The following is a 24887-nucleotide window of genomic DNA, read 5'->3' as shown; positions in this document are numbered from 1 at the left end:
CCATGGCAGGCGCTTACTCTCCCCTCTCCCTCCTTCTGGAGGCAAGAAGGTAAATATAATTTTATTATTATTATTATTATTATTGAGGGACATTACATAACAGTAAAGGGTACAATTCTCCAAGAAGTCATAACAATCCTAATGTGCATGCACCTAACAACAGAGCTCCAAACGGTATGAAGCAGAAACTGACAGAGTTGAAAGGTGAAATGAAGAAATTAATGATTATGGTGGGGAGCTCAACACTCCAGTCTCAGTAATGGAGAGAACCAGCAGGGAGAGAGGCAGCATGTTCTAGGCTGCATGCTAAATATTTGTATTTTCTCATCTGGTCATCTCAGAAGCCTATGAGTAGTTATTATGAACACCCCCAGTTTACAGATGTGAAAACAGGCTTAGAGGATCAAGTTGGTGATAAAGTTACAAGTTAGTGGCAGAGCTGATGTTTAAACCAAGGTCAACATGACCCCAGAGCTTGAACACTTTCACCACGAGGCCTCCTCTTATTTATAGGACTAGAGCTGAAATTAGGGGTCCTCAAGTTCCCTGAGAGCCCAGCTCTGCTAAGATGACAGGACTTACTTGTCCAGCAAGGAAAGTGAGATGCTGGTTGGGTCACTGGCGCATTCTCCCAGGACAGCAACAGACTGATTTGTCTGGGGATCAGTTTCAATGCTGACTGCAGTCAGGAGGTCCAAGGAAGCTTTCAGGTTGATAATCTGGCCAATGATGGGCCTGCAGGAAGTAAGATGCACAGTGAACAGAGTCTAGAAGGTCCTGCCTGTTGCCCAGTTGGGTTCTTCCACCTGTGTGGACATGAGTCAGAATGTCTACGTGTAATGTCAACATGGCCCAGGTAATATCAACATGGTCCATATCCTCTATGAAATTTACATGTTTATATTAGGGGCTTCTTCTCCTGGCCACTTGGGTTTAGCTCATATGAATTTTTTATACAACATTACACTAATAGGTAAAATAATAATAGTTAATATTTATTGACAACAATTTATGTGTAGGTATTTTAAAATGTATTTTACCTGGATTCATTTATTACTATCCCTATTTTCTGAATGAGGAAACCTTGGTACAGAGAGGTTAAGTAACTTTCCCAAGATCTCATAGCTAAATGATGGATGGCACCATTAGTGCATGTAGTTTACAGAAGTGCTTTCACACATGCTCCTTTCTTGTCTATCTCCTTTAAAATTAAAATTTTTTAATTTTCGTGAGACAGGGTCTCACTCTGTCACCCAGGCTGGAGTGCACTGGTGCAATCAGGGCTCACTGCAGCCTCGACCTCTCGGGCTCAAGCAATCCTCCTGCCTCAGCCTCCCAAGTAGCTGGGACTGCAGGCGTGCACCGCCACACCTGGTTAATTTTTGTATTTTTTGTAGAGACAGGGTTTTGTCATATTGTCCAGGCTGGTCACGAACTCCTGAGCTCAAGCGATCCTCCCACCTCAGCTTCCCAAATTGCTGGGATTACAGGTATAAGCCACCACTCCCAGCTAAAATTAAAAGAGTTTAAACTTATATTTTGCACACACATACTTTATTATACAGTGTGTATTACTTTATGAATTTTTCTGTAATGGTCTCTGCAATTTAGAGAGAATCTTGAGAGACAAAATAATGCCGGAGGAAATTTTGCCAAGGAATAATAAATGCTTGTTTTCTCAACTTTTCAAATTTTAAAACCAGATAAATGTCATGATTTCAAAACTACATTCATTGGAGTATTATTTTTAAAAGACCCTTGATTATGGCTAGAGTTCTCTATAACATATTAAGGATTGAGATCTTAGACCCAGAAGGGTCCTCTCACTCACAGATTGGGAAACTGAGGCCCAAGGTCACCCAGTAACAGGAGGAGGTGCCTGATTCCCAGGTTGGGCATCCATCGGCCAGGTTGCACTGCCTTTCCCAAATCTCAGATTCTAGCGCATACTCACAAGGTTGTAGTGACATTCGCGGTGACGGGGAAGCTCAGGTTAAGGCCTTTGCCACCATCGATTGGTTCAGCTTTGACATCCAGGATGAGGGAGTCGCTGATTTTCAACCTGTGTAAAACCCACAATTCACCCTTGTCACTCCTCATAACAGCCACTTGCCAAGCACTTCCCTGAGTTGAGCGTTTGGGCCTCGTCAGCCTTGCCTTCTTTAGTCTTCACTATAGCCCTGTTCAGAGGTTTGATTCTCTCCATTTTATGGCACAGCACACCAAGGCTCAGGCTGGTGTGATATTTCCCCCAGATCTCCAGGGGAGTAAGTGCCAGAGGCAGATTTTGAGGCCAGAACAGTCTGACTTTAAAAGTTCATGAGTGGGGCCGGGCACGGTGGCTCATGCCTGTCATCCCAGCGCTTTGGGAGGCCGAGGCAGGTGGATCACCTGAGGTCGGGAGTTCGAGACCAGCCTGACCAACATGGAGAAACCCCATCTCTACTAAATGTACAAAATCAGCTGGGTGTGGTGGCACATGCCTGTAATCCCAGCTACTCAGGAGGCTGAGGCAGGAAAATCGCTTGAACCCGGGAGGCGAGGTTATGGTGAGCCAAGATCGTGCCATTGCACTCCAGCCTGGGCAACAAGAGCGAAACCTCGTCTCAAAATAATAATAATAATAATAACAATAAAATAAAAAGTTTATGAGTGGATCCACTGCCTGGAGTTATGTGGTGAAGACTCCAGTTTCCCTTCCTCTAAAGGGATCTGGGCTTTTACCCCCAGTTACATATGGAAAAGAAAAGTTTTATTCCTTGGAAAGGGACTTTGTGTACCAGCAAACAGGTAGAGGTAAGGATGAATATAACCTTCACCCTGACCCTGAAATTAAAGAACATGGAAGCCCAAACCCATAAGACACCCAGATTGACCTTGTAGCCCTGCCTCTAATTTACTCAAGCTCTGGTGGGTCTGACCTCGCTCAGACCACCTTGGCTCTGTGGGAGGGGAAAGAGGCTTGTCTTTCATCTTAAACTTACCTCCTCAAAGATATGTTTCCCTTTTCTTAGAGCAAACCTCTCCACCTTGAAGCACCAACTCACCCCAAAGTGTTCGTATTAGTTGGAAGCAGCTTAGAAACGACATTGTTCAGCAATTTCTCAGCTTCCTGGGCCTTCTGCTTGGCCAGTTGCCAAGCACTGGATTTCTGAAGCACCCCTAGGTCGACCTTCAGTTTCTCAAGGACACCTGCCAAAAACAATCGCCATTTTGTGTCATGCATCCCTTACGAAGTAGCTACGATGCTCCAGGTACCGGGTAAGACTGTTTGCCTATGTTATTTCATTTAATCTTTATAACAACTCAGTGAGGTAGATATTGTCATTGTCTGCTTTTTTACAACTAAGGAAAAAAAGGCTCAAGATGGTTAAGAAATGTGTCTAGCCACACACCCAGGGAACTCTTGTTTCCTTCATGCTGCCTCCATACTATTAATAATATATTCTGATTATTTGTCAACAGAGCAATCAACCAATTGGCCAGGCAATTGATATTGATTGTACGCCAGTGTTTAGGAGTGACTTAGGGGTCTATTGTGTTAAGTGAGATGCTCACGTGAGTTTGAAAAACTAGAAAGAATGAGAGAATACACTCAAGAAATGAAAAATCTAGAATCAAGGAGAAAAAATGGCTCCAATCCATGAAACTGGCAAATGAGAGTCCCAGAATGACAGCTTTGCAGCAGGCCCACAAAGCAATAATTCTTTTTTTTTTTCTTTTACTTTAAGTTCCGGGATACATGTGCAGAATGTGCAGGTTTGTTACATAGGTATACATGTGCCACGGTAGTGAGCTGCATCTATCAACCCGTCATCTAGGTTTTAAGCCCCACATGCATTAGGTATTTGTCCTAATTCTCTCCCTCTCCTTGCCCCCGAGCCCCCAAAAGGCCCCAGTGTGTGTTGTTCCCCTCCCTGCATCCATGTGTTGTCTTTGTTAAACTCCCATTTATGAGTGAGAACATGCAGTGTTTGATTTTTTGTTCCTGTGTTAGTTTGCTGAGGATGATGGCTTCTAGCTTCATCCATGTCCCTACAAAGGACGTGATCTCATTCTTTTTTATGGCTGCATAGTATTCTATGGTGTATATGTACCACATTTTCTTTATCCAGTCTATCATTGATGGGCATTTGGGTTGGTTCCATGTCTTTGCTATTGTAAATAGTGCTGCAATAAACATATGTGTACATGTGTCTTTACAGTAGAATGATTTATATTCCTTTGGGTATATATCCAGTAATGGGGATTGCTGGGTCAAATGGTATTTCTGGTTTTAGATCCTTGAGGAATAGCCACACTGTCTTCCTCAATGGTTGAACTAATTTACAGTCCCACCAATAGTGTAAAAGTGTTCCTATATCTCCACAGCCTTGCCAGCATCTATTATTTCCTGACTTTTAAATAATTGCCATTCTTACTGGCATGAGATGGTATTTCATTGTGGTTTTGATTTGCATTTCTCTAATGATCAGTGATGATGAGCTTTTTTCCATATGTTTGTTGGCCAAATAAATATCTTCTTTTGAGAAGTGTCTGTTCATATCCTTTGCACAATTTCTGATGGGGTTGTTTGTTCTTTTCTTGTAAGTTTGTTTAAGTTTCTTGTAGATGCTTGATATTAGACCTTTGTCAGATGGGTAGAGTGCAAAAATGTTCTCCCATTCTATAGACTGCCTGTTCACTCTAATGCTGGTTTCTTTTGCTGTGCAGAAGCTTTTCAGTTTAATTAGATCCCATTTGTCAATTTTCCATGCTCATGGATAGGAAGAATCAATATCGTGAAAATGGCCATACTGCCCAAAGTAACTTACAGATTCAATCTGTTCCCATTGAACTACCATTGACTTTCTTCACAGAATTAGAAAAAACTACTTTAAATTTCATATGGAATCAAAAAAGAGCCCATATAGCAAGACAATCCTAAGCAAAAGGAACAAAGCTGGAGGCATCATGCTACCTGGCTTCAAACTATACTACAAGGATACAGTAAGCAAAACAGCAGGTCATTGGTACCAAAACAGACATACAGATCAATGGAACAGAACAGAGACTTCAGAAATAACACCACACATCTACAACCATCTGATCTTCAACAAACCTCACAAAAACAAGCAGTGGGGAAAGGATTCCCTATTTGATAAATGGTTCTGGGAAAACTGGCTAGCCATATGCAGAAAACTGAAACTGGACCCCTTCCTTACATCTTATTCAAAAGTTAACTCAAGATGGTTTAAAGACATAAATGTAAAACCCAAAACCATAAAAACCCTAGGAGGAAACATAGGCAATACCATTCAAGACATAGACATGGGCAAAAACTTCATGACACCAAAAGCATGAAGAAAGAAAAGAAAGAAAGCAGTAATTCTTATAGGAGGAGGAGGGCAAAGTGTCTTTATGATAGGTCTCTGGAGAACTTAGAGGAATGCAAAGTGAAATAAGTTATAGCTTTTCATCTGTGAGACAGGCAGAACATTTAAAGTTGTCCAGACCCACTGCTGGAAAAGGGGTGGGAAAAAAAACACTCTTGTAGACTGTTGGAGACAGTGTTAACATAGGAGATTATTTGTCAACGGCATAGTTTTTGAACTTTTGAAATCCCACTTGTAGGAATTTATCTTATGCACATATTGGCAAACGTTTATCAGGATATAATATGTAAAAGGATAGTCATTGTGGCATTGCTTGTTTCTAGAAAGAAATGAATGAGCCAGGAATTCAACAGCCACTTTTCTCAGTAAACCACCCATAAAGAGTAGCCCCTAGTGGCAGCCTCTGGTAATGCAGGCATAGTGTTTAGGAGGCTAATTTAGGTGACACTCTTCGTAACCCTCGTTGATTTACCTTTAAGAGTATTGTCAACTGTCTCAAGTCCATCGTGAAGAATAGGTTTCAGCTCATTCACGACATTGCTTAGGTCACTGCCAAGATTGTCAAGAAGAGACTCGGAGGTCCCAGTGAGCACGCCACATAGGAGAACAAATTTCCAAAGCTGAAGCATCTTTTGTCTTGACACCTGGACAGTCATGGGAAGAACAAAGTGAGAATTGCCCAGAGGGAAATGGTCTCTTCAGTGAGTTCCCATTACTCTTAACATTTAACATTCCATTAAGATAGATGTAGTTATTTCTTATTTTACAAATGGGCAACCAAGGTCAGAAAGCTACAGCAACTTGCCCGGAGACACACAGCCAGTGAGTGAAGGAGCTGGGATTTGAAAAGTCAGACTTGACTCCAAGCCCATACTCTTGGTTCCTTTTCATACGCTGTCTTCTCTGCCTAAAATATTTTTCTTCTTCTTACTTTTCCACTTAGGTCAATTCCTACATCATGCCCTCTGTGAAGCCTACTGTAGGCCCCTCCCCAGATTCTAAGTTGGGAGAGTCCCACCTTGCTGCCTTCATTATCCTGATCAAGGTCCTGGGTAACACTTCCCTGATTATTTGACCACCTTTCCTACCAGGCTGTGAACTCCACAGGGGAAGGACTGTGACTTATTTCACTGTCAAATCCTCAGGCACCAGTAAAAAGCCTGCACCTAGTACAGTACAGTAAATGAATAAATATTTGTTGAATAAAAGTATGAAGAAATCAGTGGAGACCACCTCATGAACCTGCATTGTTCATTAGTTTGACGCTTATTTTAATATAATCTATAGATCTCTAAATTTGCTCTGATTTGCTATTTGTCTTGATACCTGGACTGTCATGGGAGGAACAGGAGTAAGAATTGCCCAGAAGGAAATGGAATCTTTAGTGAGTACCCATCACTAAGTTGCTATTTAGAGCAAATTTAGAGATATATTGATTATCTCTGCTATATGCAAAATATTAGCTAACCCAAGCAATCCCACCCCTCTGCCTCTTGCCCCCAAAGCCTTCTGAAGACCACCATGTGTGGTGCCAGTGGGGGAAGCACGCCACTCACAGGTTTAGAGGAGGATGCTCATGAAATCCTTGCCCCCTGCACAGTCTGCTGGGATTCTGCTGAATGGTGGCGGCTCTTATATGGTGGAGATGGGATGGAAGGCTGCCCACAGAAGCAAACCTTGGTTCTGGGATCATCCAAGGACACTCCAAGGAAAATACCCCTCTCAGGATGAGCAGAGAGAGAGATTTCCAACCCAAAGGTCACCCAGGATGTTTGAATTGAAATGGATGGCTATGGAGAGGGCTTTCTGCCAAGACTAAGACCAGGTCCTCATGGAGCCTGCAGCTACCAAGGGGGTGGTCCTTGGTCCTTGTGGGTGAGGACTGGGGAGAGACCGAGAATGAATGAATTGGAGAATGTCCTGGCAGGAGGACCCATAACGACCATTCAGTCTAACTCTGTCATCACTTGGAAACCGAGGCTCAGAGAGGGGAAGCTACCAGCTTGGGGTCATTCAGCAAGACAGGGACAGAGATGGGTCTAGAACTGTGGCCCACAAGGAGTCAGACAGTCTCCCAGTGTACAGCATCCTGCCTCCAGGGGTCTGCACCCGGCAGGTGCAGCAGATGCCTGGCAACTGCTTGTGCTGACACTGGGCTTGGTGTCCCTAAAGGGCACTTTAGATGCACTTTCCTGTTATTCCTTATGAAAACTCTTTAAGGCAGGTTTTCAGAGCTCCATTTTCCAGTTGAGGAAGCTGAAGTTCAAAGAGGGAGGTGGCTTGTCCACACTTGCAAGGACAGGAACCAGGCATTTGGGCCCCCAGGGAAGACCCTTCCACCCATATCAGGCTGAGGTCAGTTAGCAAAGAGGGAGAGTCCCTGGGCCTGAATATCCTGTTTTTGCTTCGGCCACCGATGTTTGGGTTGGTTGTAACGCCTGCTGCGTTGGGCCTGTGTCAACCCGGAACAGCACAGGAAACTCAGGTGGGTGCCCACTTGGCCTCAGGCTGGGAAGGACTGGCACAGAGCTCAGGGTCACTATGGGTCTCTGCCCTTCTGCTTACCCACCTGCAACTCAGCAAGGACCTCGGGGGGGGGGGCCGTCCTCAAAATGACGCAACCAGGCAAAGATTGGGACAAGACTGGTGGCTCCAGGAGCTGGCTGTTCCTACGCTAACCGTGGCTCCGCTGTTATAGCACAGAGCTGGGCGGCTGCAGGGAGAAGGTGATGGCCAGGCCTCAAGAGCCCAGACCATTAGAGCACTGCTGCAGTCTTGCCCGTGGTCTTGAAGGGTTGTCACACGTCCTTCCCTGGCTGCCTGACGCTGGGTTCTGCACACATCTGAGCCCCGCTCTTCCCTCAGTTGTGAAGCACAGAGCCAAGGGCTGTGCTGAAATCTCGTGAAGGCAGTTTGTTCCAGCCCAGGAACACAGCCCAGGGTGCTGAGCGTGATGCAGTGACCTCGAGACCTGGTGTTGGCCTAGGCCTCAGTTGCCTCATCTGTAAAATGGGTAAACATCCTGTTCCTGGATCTCAGAGGCATAGTGGACAGGCAAGGACCTAGGAAATCAAAGCGATGGTGAGGGGCTTTGAGGGCAGTGCTCAGAGCCTGGCACTGGGCTTGGGCTCTCCCGGGCTTGAATACTTGCTCTGCTGGTTGCTGGCTATGTGACCTGGGCCAGAGACTGCACCTTGTTGAGTCTCAGGCTCTTTATCTGTGAAATGGGACTAAGAACAGTGCTCACCTCATGGGCGTGCTGTGAGGTCAAAGTGGGGTAACAACCATGAAGGCTTAGCTTAGGGTAGGCCCTTGATGCACGGCGACAGCAAAGATGGTGAAGATGATGCTGATGAATATGTGCACATATGGTCCCAGATTACCACGGTTTGACTTCAATAATTCAACTTTACTACGGGTTTATTGGAACATAACTTATTATAAAATGAGGACCATCTGGCCGAGTGCAGTGGTTCACACCTGTAATCCCAGCACTTTGGGAGGCCGAGGCGGGCGGATCACCTGAGATCAGGAATTTGAGACCAGCCTGGCCAACATGGTGAAACCCCATCTCTACTAAAAATACAAAATCTAGCTGGGCGTGGTGGCGGGCACCTGTAATCCCGGCTACTCTGGAGGCTGAGACAGGAGAATCACTTGAACCCGGGGGGTGGATGCTGCAGTGCGCCAAGATTGTGCCACTTCACTGCAGCCTGGGCAAAAGAGTGAAACTCCGTCTCAAACAAACAAAAATAAAATAAAATGAGGAGCATCTGTCATAAGATTAATATTATATAATATACAATACAGGGTCTTTGGTGGGTGGGGAGTTTGGGACCCTCAGAGGTCACCCGTGGTTCAGGCTGGCCAGTCTGAGTCCTTCCGGAAAGAGAAGCAATGACACCTCCGCCTGTGTGCTCCTCCTCCTCCTCCTCTTCCCTCTCCAGGTTACACAAAGTCTTCTCACATGGAAGATGTTTGCCTTTCAGGGACAAAGGCCCCAGCCGTGAGGGTCGCGAGATGAATTTCTTATTGAAAATTCCCAGCGAGGCATTAAAGACTAGCTGTGCCAAGACTAGGACATCCTACCCCTGGCATGACTGCTAATCCCCAGCTGGGGCAGCTTCCTGGTCCCACTGGCCCAGCCTTAACCTCCAAGCTGGTATCTTTTTCCATACATGGCTCAGTGCCCTGGCTAGAAAGAGCCTAAGAGGTCACGCAGCCTACTGAGACCAGAGAAGGCGAGTGACAGGGCTGGGGTTGCACAAGGGGCCAGCCAGGCTGGGGGATGTTCAGCTAACCAGGCTCTGCCCCATTGACCTTCCTTCTCCCCACCGACAGAAGCAGCCCCCACCCCTTCTCCAGGTAACAAACACACAGATGTGCACTCCCATCGCACCCATCAAAGATAATTGCCTTATTTTGCCAGTAAAATTGTTGAAAGGCTTGTCACCATTTTGCTTGTGAAATCAGTCAGGTACGAATCATCCATCCAATTTCTAGTAGGTCCTAGGTTGTCACACTTGAACTGCCTACTCAGGAATTCTTGGCAAATAAGAAAGATCAAAGCAACAAAATGTTTTCACACGTTACTGTCCTTCTTATGACTGCTCAATAGAGCAATTAATAAAGTTGTCACAATGTTACAGTCTGAAGGCCTTTAATTCAACTTTTACTAATTTTGACTTTGCTGGGTTTTTTTCCTGATTTTGAAGGTGACAGTTGTATTCTTTCAGCTCTCAAGTATTTCCCTAAGTCCCGGATTCCACATCTGGACACTAATAGACCCCACTCAGGTCCTGCCCCTAGAATATGGGGAGCCACTTCCTATGGACTGACTGATGGAGGGGGCCTTGCCCCACTGTAGGCTGGAGTCTTCTTCCTCCTGTCCCATGGAATGGTGCCTGAATGCTTCACCCAACACTCCCAGAGAAAATTTAAAGGAGTTTTCACCGGGTCAGCGTCCTCCCCTGGTCCTTTGAAGTCTGGGCACCTTGTCTTGTTCACCTTGGTTCCCTCAGAGCTGGAACGGTCTAGTCTACAGCAGGAGTCAAATGATGTTTGTGGCAGGAAAGAAGGGAGAAAGAAAGGCAAAAGAGGGAAAGGGAAGGAGGAAAAAAGAGAGAGGAAGGAAAGAGAGAGGGAGGGAAAGAGAGGGAAGGCGGGAGGGAAGAAAGACAGGAAAGGGAAGGAGAGAGGGAAGGAAGAAAGAGAGAGAGGGGATGTGGAGAGAGAAGAAGAGAGGGAGGAGAAGAGCGAGAGAAGAAGGGAGGGAGGGAGGCCAGCCACGTCCCACCAGTTCCACTCTCTGAGGGCAAGACCACACCATCTCCAAGGTCCCAGTACCCAGCCTAGGGTCTGGTTCAGCTCATGGGCATTGACGTTCTGTCTTCCCCAGGTGGGTGGGCCTCTTGACATGAGCGAGCTCTCTGGGTCCCTCCCTGTTCTCACCTTGCTCCCTGGAATTTGGCCCCTCAATCTGTCTGTGCCCTGTCTCATCTTCCAGATCCTCCTGGCTAAAGTGGGCCTGGCCCTGCACCTAGTCATCTGTCCATTTATTTATTGTTCATTCACTTTACAAGGCAAATTATTTTCTGCTGGAACCACTCATGCTTTTGACAACCCTTTGGTGGGCACCCCAAGCCCTGTGATGGAGTCAAAGATGTCTGAAGCTCAGTCCTTGTCCCAGAGACAAGCCACCTCCAGGGCAGTAGGTGAGTTGCTTCGATCGGCTCACGTCTGGCAAGAAGGCATTTACCCTCCCAGCAACCAGAGGCAGGGACTGTCTTATTCCCATTTTATAAACAAGGAAACTGAGGCACAGGGCGGTAATGTGTATTGCCCAAGGTCACACACCTAGTAAGTGGCAGGGCTGGGATTTGAACTCAGAAAGCCTGACTCCGGAGTCCATGCTCTGAGCCACTCACAGTACACTGCCATTTGTGTGTGTGTGTGTGTGTGTGTGTGTGTGTGTGTGTGTGTGTGTATATATATATATATATATAACAAAGTCCATCTTGGCTCACTGCAACCTCCACCTCCCGGGTTCAAGTGATTCTCTTGCCTCAGCCACCCAGGTAGCTGGGATTACAAGCATGCACCACCATGCCCGGCAAATTTTTGTATTTTTAATAGAGATGGGGTTTTACCTTTTGGCCAGGCTGGTCTCGAACACCTGACTTCAAGTAATCCACCCGTCTCAGCCTCCCAAAGTGCTCGGAATACAGGCAAGAGCCACCGTGCCTGGCAGCACTGCCACTTATATTCTAATCGTCAGAATCCTCCCTGGGCTGTGTGGGTCCTTCTGATTCATTTGCATTGTGCCAACACCCCCAGCCCCAAGCCTGTGTCCGGGGAATCCCTTCATAAAAGCTTGTTGGTTGAAGGCATGTGAGTTAGCCCTTTCTCCTCCGCTGGACTGGGGCTCCTTAAGGTTGGGGACCATGATTCTGCCATCTGTGTGTCCCCAGCAGCAGCCTGGGGCCTGGCTTTTGGTGGATCCCAATAACACCACAATTAATTAAAGCGAAAAAAGCAAGTTAATCCACAGACTGTATAGATGAATGTAGGAGATGAGACCCAGAATCAGCAAGAAGAGTCTTTCCTTGCCTCCACCCACCCATCCTGTCATTCATTCATTCGTCACACACGTACGGAGCGTCTTACCTGGGTCCTGCCCCATGTGGGGCTCTGGGCCCCACAGAGCACCCCCACATGTGTCCACCCTCAGACCCCACTGGCAGGGGCAGAGGCCAACACACACACTGACAATTACTTTCCACAAAGCAGGTACGGTTCTTGCAAGTGTTCTGTGCATCAACGGCCCGAAGCAAATAGGCAGCTGCTGTCCCTGGCACAGTGCCCCGCCCTGGTGAAGGTCCTTCCTTTAAGCACTGAATGGGGTCGAACTGACTTTGGGAGTGGAAAGAGGAAATGCTATGACACTGTGGGGTAGGTGGAGACAGATCATATAGACGACAAAGGATGGGAGGATTCCAAAACGTGGGTAAGTCTGGGTGTGTTTGTCTTGCAGGGGCTTTGGGTAACCAACCAGACCTCAGTTTGGGTCCTAACCGTGCCGCTTTCTAACCGTGTGACTCTGGAAAAGTGACATTACCTCTCTGGGCCTCTATTGCCTCATTTGCAAAATGGTGACCATGATCATCCGCCTGAAACAGCTGATCTGGGACTTAAGCCTGGAAAAGAGTCAGCCCAGTATCAGGCACATCATAAGTGCTCACTGAAGATAATGCAGAAGTGTCACGCCCAGCAGCAGGATTAAGGGTGGGAAAGAAGGCAGAGCCTCACTCCAGTCTCTGCCACTGAGCAGCTGCGTGATGTTAGGCACGGCACGGCCGCTCTGAGACAGTGTCTTCTGCTCTCTAAAATCGGTGCAATCCTGGCCAGTAGGGACTGGGGAGGCATTAAATAAAAGGGGGAATGCAGAGTCCTGGAGCATCGTGTGGTGGCCACTCAATCAAAAGGGTGAATCAAAACCATGGGAGAGGCTGGGCACGGTGGTTCACGCCTGTAATCCCAGCACTTTGGGAGGCCAAGGCGGGTGGATCACCTCAGGTCAGGAGTTCGAGACCAACCTGGCCAACATGGTGAAATCCTGTCTCTACTAAAAATACAAAAATTAGCTGGGCATGGTGGCGGGTGCCTGTAGTCCCAGCTACTCGGGAGGCAGAGGCAGAGGAATCACTTGAACCTGGGAGGCAGAGGTTGAGTTGAGCCAAGATCTCACCATTGTACTCCAGCCTAGGCAACAGAGCAAGACTCTGTCTCAGAAAAAAACAACAAAAAATCCCAAACCATGGGAGAAGTACCATAGCTCCTTGTCTTTTCTTCTAGGGCCCTCAAAGGACTTGTGTCTGTGGGGTCTTGGCTTACCACCTCTGTCAGACTTCTCTGTTTCTGCTGGACAATTCCCAAAGCCTCCTCTTTGGCCTCCCAGAATTTCTTTGCATCAACTCTTCCCAGTGCCAAGAACCAGGTCTGAGGATGTCACCCCCCCTGCAAATTCTCCCCATCCTGCAAGCACCTCTTATATAAAGCCTTCATTGAGTCACCCAGCTGACCTTTTCTCACGTTCTGCCTTGTCAGTTTTGAACAGGTCTCTTCCTTGCCTACACACCCACAGCTGTCTCTCCTCCATTGTCAGTTCCAGGAGGCCAAGTTCTGTCTGGGGTTCATCTCTGGTTTCCCACTATGGCTTGCCAATAAACTGAAATGTTTGTCAGTTGCATTTGTCAGGATTCTTTGGGTTATATTTGTAATTGAAAACACAACCCAAACTGACTTAGATGTGAAAGAGAGTCATTGGCTCATGTAACTAGCAGGTCCACAGGTTTCAGGCATGGCTGAATCTAGGTGCTCAAAAGAAATCTCCAGGCCTCTGTTTCTTTCCATGACTTGGCTTGCCTTTCTTCTCAAACTGACATCCCCCCAAGAGGTGGCAGAGATGGCCACCAACTGCTTCAGGTCCACATTCTCTCTTAATAGTCTAGCAGAAAGAGAGTATGTCTTTCTTTTTTTTTTTTTTTTTTTTTTTTTTGAGACGGAGTCTCGCTCTGTCGCCCAGGCTGGAGTGCAGTGGCGCAATCTCGGCTCACTGCAAGCTCCGCCTCCCGGGTTCACGCCATTCTCCTGCCTCAGCCTCCCGAGTAGCTGGGACCACAGGCGCCCGCCACCTCGCCCGGCTAATTTTTTTGTATTTTTTTTTAGTAGAGACGGGGTTTCACCGTGTTAGCCAGGATGGTCTCGATCTCCTGACCTCGTGATCCACCCGTCTCGGCCTCCCAAAATGCTGGGATTACAGGCTTGAGCCACCTCGCCCGGCCGAGTATGTCTTTCTTAACATCTCTTCAAAAGTTCTAGTACTGATTCCCATTGGTCCTGCTAAGGTTACATGCTGAGTACTGAACCAATCAGAGTGGCCAGAGTGAAGGAAGCCACTGGTTGGCCAATTTGCAAATATCACATCTGCAAAGAAGGCAGAGGTAGAATGGTCAGAGGAGGAGGAGGAGGCTGGGGAGGAAGGCCAAGGGAAGAACTGATTTCATGGAGGAGGAAGTAGTATGTGTGCTATGGTCAAGATGAGGCTGACCTCAACTATGGTCCACTGGCTTCCTCTACCTGGTGATCACAGAGGACCTGGTAAAGGCGAGTTTGGTGGGGTGACCAGTGGAAACAAGATGGGTGGTGGGGTGGATGTATCCAAAATAAGCATGCTGCTCAAAGGGGGGCCCATGGACCACTGGCCTCTCCCTAGTTCAGACCAGCTGCCCTAGAACCTGCATCTTAACAAGAGTCCAGGTGGCTCCTGTGTGTGTTCAAGGTGGAGAAGCACAGTTCTAAGGAACTTTGGCTACGAAGGGGACGAGAGAGGGAAGGAGGTTGGTGGAGGGAATGTGTAGTTACAGGTGGAACCTTTATTCTTCCTGAGAAGGGAGGGACTTGAGGAAGTTAGGTGTGTGTTCTTAACAGTGGAAAATGTGGGAGGAGGGGATATGTTTTATTTAACTTTCTGTTCACCATGTAAAACTTAATATGTTGTAGGACACTTGCAAATTTGCAGGTCAGATTCATATCAAATGGAACCTGGCTATGTTTACTGCCTGAAAGAATGAGTGTCATGGTGGTGATATTTCCCAAGAGCCTCCCATAGTGGATCCTGTGGTGACCCAAGTCCTCGCCATCCATCTGAGCATTTATTGCTGGATCAAGAACACAGGTGCCCTGGGCCTGTGGAGACTCAGGAACCTTGAAGGCCGGCTCCACTTGCTTCTTCTCTCCTTTCCTGGTGCCACCCTCAGGCTCTATATGACTCTCCCTGCAGCCTGCAGGGCCCTCAGGTTGTTCACAAAGACGGTCCTGACAAAAAGGTTGAGAAAACAAACGTTGTCGTATGTGTCATCAGCCATGCACCCAAGTGACACTAGGGATGCCCAGCATGGACTGAGCTCTGGGTGGCTTTGGCTGGGGCATGGGGAGACATACAGGAGCTTAGGGTCCTCCTCTTGCTGCAGGGCCCACCCCCCAGCCCCAGGAGCCTCCTGGATATGGCTTCTTGGCTGTTGCACTGCATTTTCCTCCAGAGAACCAGGGGGTAGTGAAGGAGCTCCACTTCAAACACCCCAATCCCTGTGGTACTAGTGGGGAAACTGAGGCCAGAGGGCATGGCAGACTCACCCAAGACACAGTAGGGTCCCCCCTGCTCCCGGCTCCAGACACCCACCACCTCCTGCAACTCCTGCTCGCTGCCAGAGGACCTGGGTGCGAAGCCCAGCTCTGCCTCCTTCCATCTGTGCAGAAGTGGGCTAGGCAGCAGTTAACCTCACTGGGCCTCAGTTTCCTCATCTGCAAAATGAATATGTATGAACAGCTGCCTCTTAGGGTGGGTAAAGGGCTGAATGAAATGATCCATGGCTGGGCACAGGATAAACAATCCACAAAGAGCTAAGGTCTATTCAAAATATTATTGCTATCATTGGCCCCATTTTTCCCCTTTGGAGCCTGAGGCACAGAGAGGTTGTGTGCCCTGGTAGGCCAAAGAGCTGGGATTTGAGCCCGGTTCTGATTCTGACTCCCCTGTCCATCCATGTAGTCCCATCACCACTTTGAACCTCAGTCTCCTCATGTCTAAAATAGAGATAATGATACTGCTGACCTTGAGAGGTGGCTGTGAAAATCACATGCGATCCTGAAAGCCAGATGCCCAGCACAGTGCCTGGCATAAAAAATAAAAATAAAAATCAAATGCTGCATTATGCAAATATCCTTCAAGTCTAACAAGTGTGAGAAACATGGATTAGCATGGTCACAACTCCTCCTTGTGGCAAAATCTGAGAACTGTGCCTGCCCTCACCCCCATCCATCTGCCCGGGAGCCCTGCCTGTGCCCAGGCCATTCCTGCTGCTCCCTGTGTGTGGCCAGAAGCGGGGGAGAGGCTCGGAAGGCCATGCAGTGTCCAGCCTCTGTGACTGTGCCTGTCTACAGGGAACAGGGAGAGGCAGAGAGTGTGACTGCGGGTTCTCACAGCCCCTTCCTTGCAAGTCCTCACTCCACACCTTAGCTCAAGCTGCCTGTTCCCTCTGGTAGTGTGTAGACAATCCGCCAGTGCTCATATTCATTCAACAGTCCAGGAAACTGAGGCCCAGGGAGGTGAGCTGCCTGGCCCACTTCCGCACAGCTGGAAGTACGCAGAGCTGAGCTTCACACCCAGGTCCTCTGACATCGGGCAGGAGCTGCAGGAGGGGTTAGGTGACTAGAGCCTCAGGCAGGGGGCACCCTACAGTGTCTTGGCTGAGTCTTACATGCCCTTCTGGTCTCAGTTTCCCCCACTGGTACCACAGGGATTGGGGTGTTTGAGATGGAGCTGCTTGACCACCCTCTGGTTCTCTGGAGGAAAGGTAGAGTGCAGAGATATGGTTAATTGGAAATGCAAGGCCCAATGGTTCCAGGTAACTTTACATTTAGCAGTCATTTCCTTTCACTCTTTTTCTTTTTCTTTTGTTTTTTTGAGACAGGGTCTCACTCTGTCACCCAGGCTCTGAGCGTAGGCTTTCTTCATGCATTTTCTCACAATTTTCCTATAAATCGGTATCATTCTCATTCCCATTTTGTGGAAGAGGAACCTGAGATTCCGAGTCGTTGGAAGGGTAGAATTTGAACTCAGGTTTACCTGACCCTTAAGCCTGTCCCTTTCACTGCCACACCAAAGAGCCATGACTGCGGCCACCTACTTCCCAGCATACAACTGCATCATGGGAGTTTCATGCAATTAAAGGATTCAGTGCTTCAATCTTGTGGACCCAGCAGGCCCAGCACCTCTGCTCAGTCCCACCCATTGCCAAGGTCTCGGAGTTCACAGGACCTCTAAGGCCAAGATTCTGACCTTCCGGAATTCTAAATGTGTATAATGTTGGCGTTCTTTCCTTTATTTCCGTTGGCAGGTCCTGAAGTGAACCTCACTCATCGAGAAAGTGGCTTGGGAGTACCTTGCTTATGCAGGAGAGGAAAGCAGAGTGCAGAGATGTGGTTAATTGGAAATGCAGAGAGCCCAAGGGTTTCAGGTAACCTTACATTTAGCACCAATTTCCTTTAGGTTTTTTTTTTTTTTTTTTTGAGACAGGGTCTTGCTCTGTCACCCAAGCTGCAATGCAGTGGTGCAATCGTGGCTCACTGCAGCCTTGACTCCCTGGGCTCAGGCCATCCTCCCACCTCAGCCTCCCAAGTAGCTGGGACTACAGGCACACACCACCACACCCAGCTAATTTTTGTGTTTTCTGTAGAGATAAGATGTTGCCATGTTGCCCAGGCTGGTCTCAAACTCTTGGGCTCAAGCGATCCTCCTGCCTCAGCCTCCTGAAGTGCTGTGATTACAGGCAGGAGCCACTATGCCTGGCCTCTATTTCCTTTAGTTCTAAAAGACTTAGAGACAGGCTTGCAACCTGGCTTCATAAATCTTACTGCAATGCCATTGTCCTGCTGGATGGAACGTCTCATCAGCTTCAGATAGTCCTCAAGAATACTCAAACCCTAAGCTATAAATCTGACCATCTGTCTGAAGTGAGAGGGGCATTCACTGTCTGTCCTTCCCCTGTCAGGCACCGTTCCTTTAGTCTGGTTCTTAGAGGCTCTTCTACCTCCATCAGCTCCACGCTGAATTACCTTCCCTTGGGAAGTTTCCCAGCTTATCAGCTTTGGGCATATCCAAACGAAAGCTGTAATGAGGGAACTATTTGTGGTTTGACTGTGGGAAATCATTGGTGGGTAGATCAAGGTCATAGCCACCAAGATGGGGTCAGAGAGTACCACAGTGATGCTCCAGTGTTTGAACCTCCTTACCGTAGTCCTGGTGGGGTCCCAGACTCATCCTAGAAATAGGAAGACTGCTGGGTCACTGCAACTGACAGCACAGAAGACATTAGAATATGCCACCATGAGAAAGACCTGTTGTGGCCAAGGTTTTGCCCTGCTTTCCACCTTCCCAACACTCATTATTGAAGGAAAGGCCTTTGGAGACTGGGCACACTTTACAGATGAGAGGAGAGAGGCCCAGAGAGGGTGGGGCTGGCATAATTTCTCCCAGAGAGTTAGTGTCTGAACTGGGTCTTGAACCTAGGTCTCAGGATCCCCAGCTTAGGGCTCTTTCTGCTCACCTTTTCTGGCTTTCACCATAATGTTGGAGAAGTCCCAGAGAAACAGCAAGAGGGCTTAAGACCTTCCCTGGTTCCCCAGGGGAACAGTAGGCTTCCCTGCCTGATTGGAGGAGAGGGGTGTCCCATCTTTTCCCTGCCTCCTGCCTGGGACCCAGCCTCGGTGAGAAACTGAGAAGTGGCGCAAGGCACCCTATAATGGCAGTTAGTCCAGAAGTCTGGTCCAGGACAACTCTCCTTCTTTGCCTACGTCCCTCCGCTCTTGCCCCAACAGTAAGCACAGGGGATGTGGGAAACGAAATGGAAGCACAGTGATTTTTAAAGAATTCCTCCAGACTCAGAAATCAGTTCCGGAAAGCTTCTCATGATAGAGCAGTGGGCTATCCCAGGAATTCCAGCCCTGTATTCTTCACTAAAAAGTGGCATAGCCCAGGAACGTAGCCATAATACCAAAACCATAATAACCACAACGTTTCACTTTAACACCAATGGAAGGGACCAGTCCTGAGCGCGATGGTAACGCCTTCACTATGAAGTCAGTTATTTCAATAATACACCACAGTAGTGAAATATTTTAGGAGTTTCACTATAATAGTCTTCCCACAGCACTGATTGTTATGGAGTGGGAAATTTCAGCAATTTCGCCAGAAGACTAGTCATCCTGGAGTGCATGATCACGGGAAGCTCATGATAAAGCCCTTCACTGCACAGTAGGTCAGTTCAGGAGACCCACCCTAACACTGATCACTGTGGAGTGGGCTATCCCATGAACCTAACACTGGTCACTGTGGAGTGGGCTATCCCATGAACCTAACACTGGTCACTGTGGAGTGGGCTATCCCATGAACCTAACGCTGGTCGCTGTGGAGTGGGCTATCCCATGAACCTAACACTGGTCACTGTGGAGTGGGCTATCCCATGAACCTAACACTGGTCACTGTGGAGTGGGCTATCCCATGAACCTAACACTGGTCACTATGGGATGGATACTGCAGAGATCCCTCAATAACAAGAATGGAATAGGATGGCCCTAGAATGCATTGTAACAGTAATCACCGTGGTGTGGGCTATCTCAGGAACCACACTGCAACCCTGATCACCATGAAATTGACTATTCAGAAACCGCGCTTTGGTGCAATGATCAAGGCACAAATTCTGTGTCGGGTAGGTGCTCTGAGGCCCTATGATTTTACACCAACGTTTGAGGAAAGGCTGTTCTGCCCTGAAGAGGGAGGCAGGACTGGGGGACAGTGAGGCATATATGGTAAAACAAAACTTACTTTCAAGCAGCCAGTTAATGAAAGAGCCCAGGAAGTATTTGTCCTGGGAAAAAAACCAGATAGCCCACATTAGTTGAGCACCTATTGTATGCTAGACTCTGTGCCTCTCATTTAATCCTCACAACAACCTTGCAATATAAGAATTATGGACAAGGAAAGAAGACTCACACAGATGACTCTGCCCCAAGATCCCTGAAGGTTCCACTTTGTGGAACAAAACACATTATCTGTAATTCAAGAATTCTCATGAGTTAGAGGGGCTGGCAGGATTATGCTAAGGCTTGGGAGAAGCTGAGAAGAAAGGGAAGCAGGCCCACCATGGACCTAAAACCCCCGCATATTATGATGCCAAGTAACTCACTTAATGTAACATTTTAAACTAAGGGCAGGCTGGGCATGGTGGCTCACGCCTGTAATCCCAGCACTTTGGGAAGTTGAGGCAGGCGGATCACCTGAGGTCAGGAGTTCGAGACCAGCCTGGCCAACATGGTGAAACCTCATCTCTACTAAAAATACAAAAATTAGCCGGGCATGGTGGTGGGTGCCTGTAATCCCAGCTACTCAGGAGGCTGAGGCAGGAAAATCACTTGAACCCGGGAGGTGGAGGTGCAGTGAGCCTTGATTGCACCACTCCAGCCTGGGTGACAGAGTAAGACTCCATCTCAAAAATAAATAAATACAAAAAATAAAATAATAAAATAAGGGCAAAGAGGAATAAACTACTAATGTTTGAGCTCCTAGTCTGTTCTATATAAATAACCAGGCATTTTCTCATGTAATCATATTCCACACACACTAGAATACCATTGATTAAGATATGCATTATTTAATGTGCCACTAAGAAATTTTTAAATTGCCAATTAAATTATGAAATGCCATTGAATATACAAAGCATTCCAATTTAAGAAATTTACAATGTAAGGAATATGCGTGTCTTGCAAATGATGAACTATGTTAGCTTTGTGTGGGGAATGCTAATCATCCTCACCTGATGGAGGAAGAAACCGAGGCTTAGAAAGGGGAAGGGATTTGCCCAGGGTTGCACAGTCAAGCAGAAGCAGAGCCTGCCTGGCTCTGAAGCCACAGCACATACTCTCTCTTTTAAGGGGACAGCTGCGGGCACATTTGCCTGGGAGACTCAAGTGAGTGAAGGGGCACCATTGAGCTAGTCTCAGATGTGAACAAAATCTCAGAGGCAAATCCCAGAACATTCCTCAGGAGAGAAGCAGCCGCTCCTACCCGAAAGTCCAGGCGGTAATACTGCTGAGACAACAGGGGTATTTGGGAGAGAGGCGAGAGGTGGTCCCCAAATAATCCGAGTGAGTGGACATCTGATGGAGACAGAGGGAGACAGGGGGCGACGGGAAGGGTGGACAAGAGAAATGTAAGAGATAAATCAACTGAGTTGGAGGCTTATAAAGCTCATTCATTTCCCCTGTCATCCATAGATTTATGCAGGAGAGGGAGATTATTCAAACTGTTACCTTGCAGCTAGAAGGCCCACTGTCTTCTGACACAGACAGTGGAGCATTCTCAACTTGGCATGTTGTAATCCGTCTCTCTTCCTTGTCCAGCCATGAAGCTCTCCTTACTGCCTGCCTAATCAGCGTCTTTCTACACATCTTCCCATCCATCCACCCAGCCACCAAATTTTCCTTTTTTCTTCCTTCTTTCTTTTTCATTCATCCATCTCTATAGCTTTTTTCCTTCACACATTCATTAATCCATCTATTATTTATCCATCCATCTAGCCATCATTCATCTTCCCACACATCCAGTAATAAATCTTTACTTCCTTCATTCACTCACCTATCCATCCACCATTTATGTACACTTTAATCCATTCATCCTCCTATTCATCCTTCCTTCTTTCCTTCTTTCTTTCTTTCTTTTTTTTTTTTTTGAGACGGGGTCTCGCTCTGTCGCCCAGGCTGGTGTTCGGTGGCGCGATCTCGGCTTACTGCAAGCTCCGCCTCCCAGGTTCACGCCATTCTCCTACCTCAGCCTCCGAGTAGCTGGGACTACAGGCGCCCACCACCATGCCCAGCTAATTTTTTGTATTTTTAATAGAGACGGGGTTTCACCGTGTTAGCCAGGATGGTCTTGATCTTCTGACCTCGTGATCCGCCCGCCTCTGTCTCCCAAAATGCTGGGATTACAGGCGTGAGCCACCGCGCCCGGCTGCTTCTTTCTTTCTTTTCATACTTTTATCCAGCTTTCTCCCTTTGCTTCTCCCATCCATCCATCCACATATTCTTCATCTTTTATCCATCTAAGTTGCCTTGCTTCCTTCCTTCCTCTCTTTCTTCCTCTCTCCCTCCCTCCCTCTCTCCTTCCCTTCCTTTGTTCTCCATCCATCATTTCATGTCCATACTTCCTTCTATTTGACTATCACTCATCCACCCTTCTATCCATGCATTCTTCCATTCATCTTTTCATTTTTCTATTTTATCATTCATTCATACTTCTGTCCATCCACATTCCTTCCTTTCATTTCCAGTTCATATGCCAACAAAATTGACATGGTGGGTCTACTCTGCGCCCAAGAAGGACTGAGACAAATACGAGAGTACAACAAAGTCTCCACCCTTAACAAGCTTCTGGTCTAGATAAAGACACAGCCAAGAAACAGAGAGTTACTATGCTATATGATGAGTAACAGATGGGTGTGCACAGTCCTGCAGAAGTCCTCAGGAGGGAGTCCTTCTGCCTGGAGAGATCTGCAAAGGCTTTGGAAGGACAGATCATTGGAGTCACACCTTGAAGGGGTAAAAGAGTTTTCCAGGCACAGAAAGAGGGTGTAGGAAGTCTCCAAGAGCAAAGTCATTGTGTCTCAAAAGGGGCTGGAATATGTGGGGGTGGCTGAGGCCAACCGGCTGGAGCAGCAAAAGGAAAGTCAAGACTAAGGCTGGATGGAGCAGTTGCAGGAGAGACCTCAACTGCCAGCCTTGGGGATGTGCCTTTGATCCTCCTGGTCATCTGCAGAAGATTTTGATCAGAGGTGTGATCCAGAAAAATCTCTCTGGCGGCCACGAAGGGGAGAAAGCAGGAGTAGGTGAAAGGGGTATGCAATGGTCTAAACAGATTTGGTCTCAAACCATTGGCACAACTCACTTTTCAGAAGGTTCAACTGTTGATTGATGATGTAGAACCAGAACCACTGGGCACAGCTGAAATACAGACAAACAGAGGTCTCGGTGAGAGGAGCCTTGGGTCACCCTTCCAGCCCAGCTGCTTCTGCCTGGCTGTATGACCCTAGATAGATCCCATCCCTCCATGGGCTTCCAGGTCCCCATCAAGGGACTAAATCAATCTAATCCATTCTGAGCTCTGCCATTTCCTACATGATAGAAATATCATCATATTACCACCATCAACATCAACCATTTCATTCAGGGTTTCTCAGTGTTGGCACTATTGACATTTTGGACCAGATCATTCTCTGTCATGCGTGGCTGTCCTGTGCCCTGTAGGATGTTAACCAGCATCCCTGGCTTCTACCCACTAGATGCCAGGAGCACTCCCCTAGTTGTGACAATCAAAAATGTCTCCAGACACTGCCAACATCCCTTGGCATGCAAACATACCTTGAACTGAGAACCAATGTTTTAATCAGTTTGAGTTCCACTCAGCAATGAACTGTATAACAATGATAACAGCTAACACTTACATAGTGTCCTTGGGCAATTCACTCCACCTCTCTGAGCCTTTTTTCTCATCTCAAGAATATAGGGAATTATAGTCTACACCTCATAACATGGCCATGTGGGGGACAAAATTGTAAGCCTCAAATATTTAATTATTATAGCATTCTCTCTCCATTTTTTTTTTTTTTTTTTTTTAGATGAGATCTCACTCTATCGCCCAGGCTAGAGTGCAGTGGCACGATCTCAGGTCACTTCAATCTCCACCTCCCTAGTTCAAGTGATTCTCCTGCCTCCTGAGTAGCTGGAATTACAGGCAACCATCACAATGCCAGGGTCATTTTTATATTTTCAGTTGAGACGGGGTTTGACCATGTTGGCCAGGCTGGTCTTGAACTCCTGACCTCAAGTGAGCTGCCCTTTTTGGCCCCCCAAAGTGCTGGGATTATAGGCGTGAGCCATGTTACCCAGCCAATTATAGCATATTCTTATAAGCCTCAAATGCATTAATCCAATGTTCTACAAAATTAAAGAACAGAAGCACAAATCAGTAGATGTGATGGCATTTTAATAAGAAACTTCTAAGAAAACGACTTTTGACAAAATGCTTTTGTGAGTGCATCCTAAGAGCTAATTATTACCTTTAGTTAAAAGATAAGGGAGTAAGTTGGAGATTCACATAATAGTTAGTGTAAGAGAACTAAGGATAAATAGCTTTATTCAGGTGGGGTAAATGCTTTAGGTGAAATTTATATTTATTATCTAGCTTGTCATCATAGATTTGGATTTCTGGCTGGGTTGCTAAGAAGGTCAGGAAAACATTGTTCATACCTTCCCATACTCCCTTTCTTTGCCACTGGAGTCCAGCTTCCACTTGCATCTGTCTATTGGAGCCTCCAAAGCTTGCTTTTCCTGCCTGTGCATAGGCTGGAAGTACCATGGAATCAATGCTCCCAGGAGCAGCCCTCAGCCAAAGACTGATGGTAGTTGGTGTATAAATACCCTAGCTCCCTCACCCTTGGGTAGGGTAATTCTAAGTCATGTTCTATGCACTGAACCCAAGGAGACTAAGCTCCAGTGCTCATAATGGTAACTAGCTTGATATCACACCATATGAGCTGCCTCCTCTTCCCTGTTTCTCATCTTCACTTGCCTACTTGTGCTTCCTGGGACGACCTCCCAAATAAACTGCTTGCATTCAAACCCTTGTTTCAGTGTCTGCTCCTGGAGGAATCCAAATCTGGTCAGTAGGACACACTGCTCTTTTTCAAAAAAAATTCTTAAATTATTTTGCAAGCACTGCAACGTATACCCTTAATCCAAGCATATTTGTGATGGAGGCACTGCATTTATTAGACAGGCTGTTGTAGGGAATTGCGATTGTTCATTTAAGTTGTAAATCCATGTTTGCCAGAAGAAGCTGAT

At 47.1% G+C, this 24887-nt stretch overlaps 1 protein-coding gene and 1 long non-coding RNA gene across 4 annotated transcripts in view; one reads left to right on the top strand and one right to left on the bottom strand.

The window, feature by feature from the left end:
* Positions 1-13403, bottom strand: part of BPIFA2 (BPI fold containing family A member 2) — an 18864-nt gene extending 5461 nt beyond the window's left edge. Inside the window, exons 1-5 of one of the 3 annotated variants that reach the window (XM_077948608.1) lie at positions 13269-13403; positions 5848-6019; positions 3048-3192; positions 1955-2062; positions 583-735 (exon numbers count right to left, since the gene is read on the bottom strand). In XM_077948608.1, coding sequence (XP_077804734.1) covers positions 583-735; positions 1955-2062; positions 3048-3192; positions 5848-6004 — 563 coding nt within the window. In that variant the 5' untranslated portion in view covers positions 6005-6019; positions 13269-13403. 3 annotated transcript variants of the gene reach the window in all.
* LOC144331557 (uncharacterized) lies at positions 8447-24887 on the top strand. The gene is made up of 3 exons (XR_013398843.1): positions 8447-12381; positions 17333-17452; positions 23663-24887. It is a non-coding gene; the product is annotated as an uncharacterized LOC144331557 (long non-coding RNA).

Source organism: Macaca mulatta, chromosome 10 (assembly GCF_049350105.2).
Source record: "Macaca mulatta isolate MMU2019108-1 chromosome 10, T2T-MMU8v2.0, whole genome shotgun sequence".
In the NCBI taxonomy this organism is placed as follows: Eukaryota; Metazoa; Chordata; class Mammalia; order Primates; family Cercopithecidae; genus Macaca; species Macaca mulatta.
This window is presented reverse-complemented; position numbering and strand designations above follow the sequence as displayed.